The following is a 10,194-nucleotide window of genomic DNA, read 5'->3' as shown; positions in this document are numbered from 1 at the left end:
TATCAAATCACGTCCGATTGACCTCAAATATAGCATGCAAGTCATAAATGACATAACTGACCTATTCAAATTTTCAGAATCGGATTTCGACCCCAATATCAAAAAGTCAACCCCCCGGTTAAACTTTTCAAAAATTCAACTTTCGTCATTTCAAGCTTAATTCCACTACGGACCTCCTAAGTCCAAAATCACCATTGGGAGCTATTGAAATTATCAGAATTCGAATCCGAGGTCGTTTTAAGTCCCCATCCGGTCGACTTTTCTAACTTAAATTTTTAATTATGAGACTAAGTGTCTCATTTCACTCTGAATTCCTTCCGGACCCGAACCAACTAACCCGATAAGTCATAAATTAATTATAAAGCATAAATTGAGCATTAAATGGGAAAATAAAGTTATAATATTTAAAATGACCGACCGGGTCATTACAGTTACTGCCTGCGATCACTTTTATTTGCGGTTTTATATTTTAATATACCTATTAAGAAAATCACTAAATAACATTAATTAGTTGACCATATTATCATTATTTCTTACTTAAATGATTAATTCCTAATTATATATATGTGTATACGCGTAAAACCGGGGCAAACCCACATCCCAATTTCCCGATGGGTCAAACGAAGCAAGAACATGACTACATGGGATCGGAATTGAAACTGAGAACTTCTCGCACCAAGGTCCGAACGAAGTGCTCGCCACCGGGCCTGATAAGACAACACTTCCTCGGACCCAGAACAAGTTCCGAGACTACCTCAGAAAACATGGCAACGGTTGCACACGACTAACATATGGCCGTGATATATCCGCACCCCACCAGATATCACGACACAGATCTCGCCCGACATAGGTACCGGATCAGTAATTGACAAGAAAGGAGAATTTTTACCTTTTTTAGAATTGTACTTGAGATGAGACTCCCCTACTATATAAAGGGAAAACTTTTATTTCAATAAGACACATTAGAACACGTAAATCAAGGCAATACAAATTTATTTTTCTGCTCTCTAACTATTGAAAAGTTCTTATTTTACTATTGTTCTTTACACACAATTGGCTTCGAATTGAGGGTTCGGTCGAGGGCAGAATTACTGTCCAGCTTTAATCCGAGCCCGTCCTTAACGTCACAATTGGTTTGATTATTCCTTTGTCTTTAATTCGTTTATCTAACATTCTTAATTATTTGTATTGAATCTATCCATATATCTTTAAAAACGCGTATAAATTCAATTATTATCCGTATTAAGGGTAAACAATATGTTTTCTCGAATTTGTGGAGGTAAAATTTAAAAATAATCAATTAACATGTTAATTTTCTAAAGTGACAAATATTTGGATTAAGCTGACAGAATAAAAGAAACATAGGGAAACTTTTGCTTTCTAAATAGCTGTTGGCCTCACTATCATTCTAGTTTCTGACCTTACATGACTCTCTTTTGCCGACACACTGCAATTTTCACCCCCAGCCATTCCTTTCCTTTAAGTTGCATAGATGGAATTTTACAAGATCGGTGTCGTCTTATTATAACGCTAATTTGTATGTGATTTTGAGTCTTATGCGGTAGAAATTTTAAAGCAACTACTTCTTGCCCCACTTGAATTGTTTTATTTCCTCTCTTTTGTTCGTTATACTTTTAAAATAAAAATAAAAATAAAATAAACACCTCCAACGTGGGGTGTTTGATACATTTCCTTCACAAAAACTTACACCAGTGAGGTAGAATACCATCACTCGAAAAAGGACTGAGGTAATTTCCTTAACGTTTTCTAAATTTAAAGTAATATTTAAAAAATCACATTATATTAAAAGAAATGCATGGAATATTAACACAAAATCGGAAATACTTGTTCTCCTTACTCCGATATCGAATTCCAAGCTTTCCTGTCTCCATTTTAGTTTATCTTTCCAAGAAGATTAGATGAACCTTGCAAGTCTTTAAATATAAACACGACTATAAATGCCCCTTTAATTAATTTTATGGACCTCCCCACGCAACACCAGTAGTCATATAAAGCTGGATTTGTTATGAATATAATTAGTCCCATCTACATATGAAGATAATCTATCTATAATTAAAAGTAAAAAAAAAAAATCAATCTCATTATGCCAAGTGGCATAACTACAAAAAGCCAAGTGATATTGTTATTATAATTATGATGAGAAAAGCCGTACATATACACTTAACTAAAATCATAACAAACAAATAGTTATAAAGGAAGAATACTAAAAAAAATAAAAATTCAAGCGATAGCTTAAAAATGTATATACTAATTAAATTTCTCAGGCAGATTAGTTAATAAATAGAACTCATAATTTCACAATGAAAAATACAAAAATATAAAGATACTATTAGGATATTATACATAAGATAAGCATATTATATATATATATATATATATATAATAAAAATTAATAATTTTTTAAATATTGGTAGGGTTTTTTTATAAAAATAATAAAATGCTTATCTCTTTATACTTTTGATGAATTCAAAATTATAATTTAGTAAAAAAAATTATATTATTTAAATTTTCAGTAAACTACAAAATGAGAAAACTAAGCAAATATTACAACAAAAGAATGTATGAAAAGAGGGAGATAAAGATAATTTTATGATATTTATATTTTGATTTACAAAATAAAAGATAAATAAATAACACTCAAAAAAGTTATCAATAAATTTAGATAATTGAAGAATTTTAAACAGTATAACATAAGTTTTAAAAGATAATTATTTCAAGAGTAAGAAAATATATATCTATATTATATTAAAAGAGAAGTAGTATCAAAATATTAAGCCAATTGATAAATTAATAAAAAGTCACATTAGTAAATGTATAGTATTAACTACTTGCTAATTTGACAATAAGAATAAATAAGGAACAAATAATTTATTTGTTACTATATGATATATATCCTTTGAGTTTGTATAGATTTTGTTATATTTCTGTACACTATATTAAATAATAAAATATAACTAATCTTTATAAAAATAATATGATATATTAGCTCATAATTTTATAAGATTAATATTCTGTCAAATTATTCGCGCATCGCGCGGGTTCTAACACTAGTTTTAGTCTAATAACAATAATCAAAAATAGAAATTGCTCTTCGCTCTTCCTCGACCAATAGAAGAAATTAACTTCTGTAAGATCTCTTTACATGCATTTAAAATGCAATTACTTAGAAGACTATATCCTTTTTCTAAATATTGGTATTAACTAAAAGAATTTTATTCGTTGAAAGCAAGATCTGGAAACACATTTTGTTCGTCGAGTACCTAGTCCTCAGTTTATAAAATTTGATTTCGCTCCAAAACTTGCTCAGTATATTCTTTTGAAATACTCTCCAATTGGACTTCAAAGTAGAACACCTTTCTTCTTTTTCTCGAAGAAAGTATTTTTATATTAAACAAAAGGAAGACCTTTCTTTCTATGTATATATGTTTGTTTATTAAAAAAAAATCTTTTGATACCTGTATTTATGTTAGAAGGAAAAAAAAAAAAGCGAGTCAGAAAAAGACTTGGAAAATGAAAAAGTTGACTTGCTTTAAGACCATCTGGTCAAAGTGATGCATATATGCAACGTAAAATGGATGAGACATTCCCTATGTCAAGTCTTCTGAATAAAAGAGTTCTGAATTCCCTTAATTTTTCATTAATCACTTTTTCCAAAAAGAGAAGCACCAGTACAGATATGTCGGGTGGAATAAGAAGGCACTGAATTCCTTGATCTACGCTACACGAGATTCAGAAAAAATCAATGGGCATAGCTATGATTTTAACTTATTGGTTTCGGGGTTTTAAATTTTTTATGTAGTGGGTTTTAAAGTAAAAATTTGTAATATTTAATAAATTTTTAAAGATAAATATATAATTTGGACTAAAGCTATTGAGTTCAGCCGAACCTGATGTCGAAGTTCTTGCTCCGCCCAGAGAAAAATTGAAAGAACGCCTAGTAGAATCCACCCCTGTCTAGAACTTCCCTTGCAGGAAAGTTAGTGGCAAATACTAAAGGATAATGTTAACATCCCTACTCATGATACGTATTGTTGCTTTGGATCTTGATCCTTACGAATTTGTTTTCTGGGCTATATGAATCAATTATACACTCTCTCCCTCCCAATAAAATGCCCTTTCTAAAAAAGAAAAACAGTTTGTTGTGTGCGGGAGAAGCTAGACATATTTTCTCACGAAAAGTTTTTGTATTTTCCCAACAATTCAGATTTGAAACAGGTAAATTACTATAATTAAGAAGTAAATATTACTATGTAAAGTGAATTATTGAAATGCCCATTTATTTGTATTTTCGAGATTGAATTTAGTATTTGGCATGAAAGCATAATTGTCCCTCGAGGACATCCAATAAAAAATATTCTCTCTGTTTACTTTTACTTGTCCACGGTACTAAATTAAGAGAAATGTGTCTTTTTTTCTTCTTTAATCTTATCATTAACTACTCATTCCACAAATCATTTCAAAAAATATATTGTAGGATTTTTGATAAAATAAATTAAAAATTGGATTACCATCCATGAAATTAACCAGCAACACAATTGCTCAGTCTGTATTTTTGTTTGAGGTGATGCGTGACTTGATGGTCTGTTATGCTCCTAATTACAATTCGGTGAATCGTATTAGTAAGAGACGTTAAATAAAATATATTTTGTTTGAATCCTTTACGTTAATGCTTTTGATATTCAATGAAAGACGGAGGAGGGAATAGGAAACTTAATTAGACCTAGGAAAATCAATGGTGAAATGGATATATTAGTTCTTTGAGAAATCTTTAGTAGTTCAACCACTGAAAAATCAATAACAGAATGATATCTATCGTCCGAACAAAAAGTTGGATAGAATTTTTACACCTTTGAATAGAATATTTTCTTTCAATATGTAGCAAAATATGTTTGCTATAATTGGAAAAAAAAGGGGGAGAGTGTGTTCCAACAACAGAGCTGCCGATTCAATAGTTTGTTTGAGTTATACAACGTTATCTTGTATACTAGAAAGAATAAGTCAAAAATATTACGTTGCACTAGTGAGTAATCTCAACTTAAAATTTTGCATAAAAGAGGGAAATAATTAGAAAGAAGTCATAGTTAGCGGCTCCGATGGTGATATTCCTGGGGCCTCAAGACCATTTGTTGTACGGTGCGTTAAGTGGGTTTGCAAACGGGCAAATGTCCAAATATGCCCTTGTATTATATGAAATTGAGCATATTTGCCCTTAGTTAATACTTTAGTTCAAATATGTCCTTACCGTCACATAGTTGGTCTATATATGCTCTTAAAGTTACACAGTTGGCTCATATATGCCTTTTTCGAAACGGAATTCACCCAAACTAATTAACTCTTTCGTTAATTGTATTAAAGTGTATTACAAACACTATTTCCTTTTTATTAGTACCTTTTTTTTTTACATTTCTCTTTTCTTTCTTCTTTTTTCCTTTCTTCTCTTTTTCCCCCCTTTTTCTTTCTCCCTTATCCGATTTCCTCAATTACTGATATCTTCTCCATTTTCGTCACCAATTTCACTTGACAAAACTCATGAATTCCAATTACTAAGAAAATTCTCACATAAGAATATTTTTATAGATCATATGTTTGTCAATATTTTAATTTTTACTGAACATATATTTAGTTCTAAAATATTCAGCAAAGTAAGATTGAAATAATATTTATGTAATAAAAAACCCGAAAAATCCAACAAAATCGAACAATCCAAACCGATATAATTGGTTTGATTTGGTTTTGATAAAAACCGAACTAACCCGTTCCATGTACACCCCTAATTTACATAGTTAATAAAAAAAATAGAAAATGTCCAGTTGAAAAAAGATAAAAAAAAACTAACAACTCAAATTTATAACACTACAACTTGTACTTTAGGCCTTTAATCATTTAATTATCTTTTTGAAAATAATTTAAATATTTTGGTCTTTTGAGTGTTGTTAAAGGTTGAGATGTTTTTATTATTTTAAAGTTTAAACCATAATTTTTGGAACAATTTAATTTTGTTTATTTAGAGGGCTAGTGAAATTGGAATTCATGAGTTTTGTCAAGTGAAATTGGTGACGAAAATGGAGAAAACATCAGTAATGGAGGAAACCGGATAAGGGAGAAAAAAAAGGGAAAAAAAAAGAGAAGAAACGAAAAAAGAAGAAAGAAAAGAGAAAGGTAAAGAAAAAAGGTACTAATTAAAAGAAAATAGTGCTTGTAATACACTTTAATATAATTAACGAAAGAGCTAATTAGTTTTGGTGGATTCCGTTTCGAAAAGGGCATATATGGGCCAACTGCACAACTTTAAGGGTATATATGGACCAACTATGTGACGGTAAGGGCATATTTAAGCTAAAGTATTAACGAATGACAAATGTGCTCAATTTCGTATAATAAAAGGGCATATTTGGACATTTTCCGGTTTGCAAAGAGTGACCGAAACAAATATAAATATTCTCTCAAAATAGTGACGTTATGATTTGGCACGTAACGCATGGAGTAATTAAACATAGATTTTTCTCTTTTACTTTTTAAAAATAATTATGAAAATATTTGTTCATGAAATTTGATCCGTTTTAAAAAAAAAGTGAAGAAAAATTGTCAAGTTCCAAAAATTAGTTTGGGCCAGTTTTGACTTTTTTCAAGTAAAATATTAATTTATCCAAATATAATTTTAATTTTATTTTTAAGTTCGACCAAATCTTTGTCCAAACGCTATCTAAAAGTTCGATCCCTCTATCACAATTTATGACCGTTCGGATCTTGTGAGTTTTTTTACCATAATTGTTTTCATATGCGGCCTTTTAAATATTTTGAATTGTTAATCATTGTAATTTATGATAGATTTTACATTGTTTTCATATATGTAACTTTTTAAAAAAATTAAAGATTTTATGTTCGAATTCGCAAGCAAAATTAAAAAGTTCATAAAATGTTTCACTCTCGAAACTCGAATAGTGCCACATAAATTAGGACATAAAAAGTATTGCTGTCCTTCTATTGTTTAACGTAAAAGAATGATTCCGATTTCCGAATAATCACTAATAGCAAGGCCTTAAAAGCCCGGAGCAGAAGTGGAGTTTTCTAGATTTATAAAGCCTAACATAATTGAATCTCACATAATAAATTGTGAGTTTTTTTTCAAATTTGTAAAAAGAGACGAAGGTTTAGGGAAGTTTGACGTGAAAACGTTTTGGAAGTGCAATACATGTACAGCATTTAATTACTATGCCACTTTATATATTTACAGTACTAAACATATATAGCTATTAAAAAGCAGTGTATTCTAAGTTCTAACTTAGCTTCTATATTGAATCCACAGCAGAGGAGAAGCCATATTGTACAGTTATGTTTTCTTCCAATAAATGTTTGGTCCAAATTATTGAGAATGACGACCTAACTGAGAACTGAAATATGAACGTGATAAAATTTAAAGCGCGATAATTTGTGGAAAAAATGAAATACTATAATTAAGTGATAACATTTAAAGCGCGATAACTTGTGGAAAAAATGAAATACTATAATTAAGTGATACTCCCTCCGTTCCAATTTATGTGAACATGTTTGATTGTGCACGGAATTTAAGAAAAAATGAAGACTTTTAAAATTTGTGGTGCTAAATAATTCAAAAAGGGGCCCAGAGTATTTGTATGGTTATAAAAGTTTCTCATTAAGAGTAGAATTGTAAGTTTAAGCAAAATTATTTTCAAATTTAGAAATGGGTCATTCTTTTTGAAACGGAATAAAAAGGAAATAGGTTCACATAAACTAGAATGGAGGGAGTAATATTTAAAGCGTGATAATTTGTGAAAAAAATTGAAATACTATAATTGAGTGATCAAATTTAAGTTGTACATTGTTTTCATTGTACTATCTTTGTGACTTAGCATGATCATGGATACTGTACTGCATGAGATAAAAACAAAGCCTTTCTTTTTCGCAATGTTGGGTTGTTTTAAAAGGTTTATTTAAATGAATTAACGTGTTACCCCTGAATTTGAAGCTATGAACGGAAAATAAAATATTATAGTCATCATCTTCTCTATAATGTTAACAACTATAAGGATATTTCAGTCATTTTAACAAGAAAAAGTGCTTACTAGCACTTGTTTATCAAACACTTTATCAGCTTGTTTTAAGTTTCAACACTTTTATCCAAATACGTAACTACTTATTTATAAAACAAGTTTCAACACTAGTGCTTTTAAGCACTTAACTTAAAAATCACTTTTTTTAACCAATCCAAACGAGCCATAAATCCGTTTTGCTTTGCGTGATAAGTGTGTTTTATTTTTAGTCTATTCTAAAAAAAATAATTCTTTTTATAAAATTAGACACAATTTAACTTAAACTTAATGACAATTTTTTTTCCACTCTTCTTGTAAATATTCTATAGTTCGGGAAGTAGTTAATTGATTTCTTTCTTTTCGTTTTTCTCCCTTTGGAGGGGTATAGACGTATAGTTTTCCGTGTAATTTCACTGGCACCACAAGTTAAATGATTGGTCTATTTGATAAGAAATACCGAGTCGAAAGGTATTGTTCATTATACTAGCCTGAGAAAAAAAAGGGCGTTGACGAAGGATGAAACATCTTTCATTTAAAAAAGACTTCATTCGTAGAGAAGGCCCCATTTTGCAACGTGTTTCACCTTCTCCTCGCTCTCTATAAATAGACTCAAATCCTCAGAATTTGGTGATTCAGGTGTCTAGGAAAGCGGTACATACAGTTTCTCCACTTAGTTATAACTCTGTGTGTGTGTGTTATTATTGGAGAGAAGAGAGTGAGGGATGGTGAGAACACCTAGCTACGACGAAAATGGAAAGAAGAAGGGTACTTGGACTCCTGAAGAAGACAGGAAGTTAGCAGCATATGTTACTAAATATGGCTGCTGGAATTGGCGCCAACTTCCTAAGTATGCTGGTGAGAATTATATATATATATATTGGTTCATTTTAATGTTTAATTTGAGAATATATTTTCTTTCACATTACCTGATTACTGTTTCTTGTACGTAAAGGTTTAGCAAGGTGTGGAAAGAGCTGCAGACTTCGATGGATGAATTACTTAAGGCCTAATATTAAAAGAGGGAATTACACAAAAGAAGAAGACGACATCATCTTGAAGCTGCATGCTCAACTTGGAAATAGGTACTAAAAATTATTCTTAATTTTATGTGTTCAATTTTACGAGCTAATTAATTAACACATGTCAATGCCAGCCGAGTGAGCTAACTGCGCAATTGAACAAATTAATCATATATACAGTCCAACCTCCTTATAACACCCTTGTCTGTTCCGTTATTTTAAATCTGACTGTTATATTGAAATGTTATTATAAATGATGTCTTTTTATAGAGATGTTTGACTGTAGTTTCTTGCATGCAGATGGTCGATAATTGCTGGACACTTGCCTGGAAGATCAGACAATGAGATAAAAAATCATTGGCACACCTCTCTTAAGAAGCGCGCTAACCATTATGCGCCAAATTCAAGTGATAGTGAAAGTAAGAGTATCAATCAGGACAGCAGTACAAGAAGAAAGAGTGTGGAAAATCAGAATGCAATAAGTCCTAATAATTGTATGAGATCCTACGAAACTGTACTGGAAAGTTCCCACATGTCAGCTAAGCAATCATCAAGTGAAGAACTCTCCTCTTACACCACTGATTATCAAGTTTTTCAAGAAGAGGCAATATTAATGGAAAATAGTGGAAGCTTTTGGACAGAACCATTTCTAGTGGATAGTAGTTTCAGCAGTAGAACTGATTACGTAGTTCCTTCAATTGATTGTGAACTTGTCTGTCCGCCTTCTCCCTTTATAGGTCATGAATTTCTTTCCTCGTTTGACTTAGATGATTACAATTGGTAAAAACTAGAAAAGGAATATCATCATTTTCTGACTTATATCATTTGCTTCTGCTTGAACGTTAATCGCAAAATGTAATTTAAATTTTCTCATAAATATATAAACAAAGTTACGATCAATGTCAGAAAATATAGATGTTCTGATTTTGCTTGAGTGTTACAGATAATTGCACAAATGTGATTAATCAAAATGCTGTAACACCATATACGTTACTTCTTATATGAATCTATGTTAATTGTTTACCCTAAAAAACGGATAGCAATTGAATTTATATGTGGTTTTAAGGATATGCGAATTAATTCAATATAAATGATAAATGGCG

At 30.5% G+C, this 10,194-nt stretch overlaps 1 protein-coding gene across 1 annotated transcript; it reads left to right on the top strand.

Annotated features, from left to right (window-relative positions):
• The first annotated feature begins 8,647 nt into the window (after positions 1–8,647).
• LOC107778325 (transcription factor MYB15-like) lies at positions 8,648–9,937 on the top strand. Its single transcript, XM_016598560.2, has 3 exons — positions 8,648–8,927; positions 9,025–9,154; positions 9,392–9,937. The coding sequence occupies exons 1-3, from the start codon at positions 8,795–8,797 to the stop codon at positions 9,873–9,875; spliced, it is 747 nt and encodes a 248-aa protein (XP_016454046.1). The 5' UTR covers positions 8,648–8,794; the 3' UTR covers positions 9,876–9,937.
• The last annotated feature ends 257 nt before the right edge of the window (positions 9,938–10,194 follow it).

This window comes from Nicotiana tabacum, chromosome 2, assembly GCF_000715075.1.
Source record: "Nicotiana tabacum cultivar K326 chromosome 2, ASM71507v2, whole genome shotgun sequence".
NCBI classification, from domain to species: Eukaryota; Viridiplantae; Streptophyta; class Magnoliopsida; order Solanales; family Solanaceae; genus Nicotiana; species Nicotiana tabacum.
Note: the sequence above shows the minus strand (reverse complement) of the source record. Positions and strands in the feature narration are given on the sequence as shown.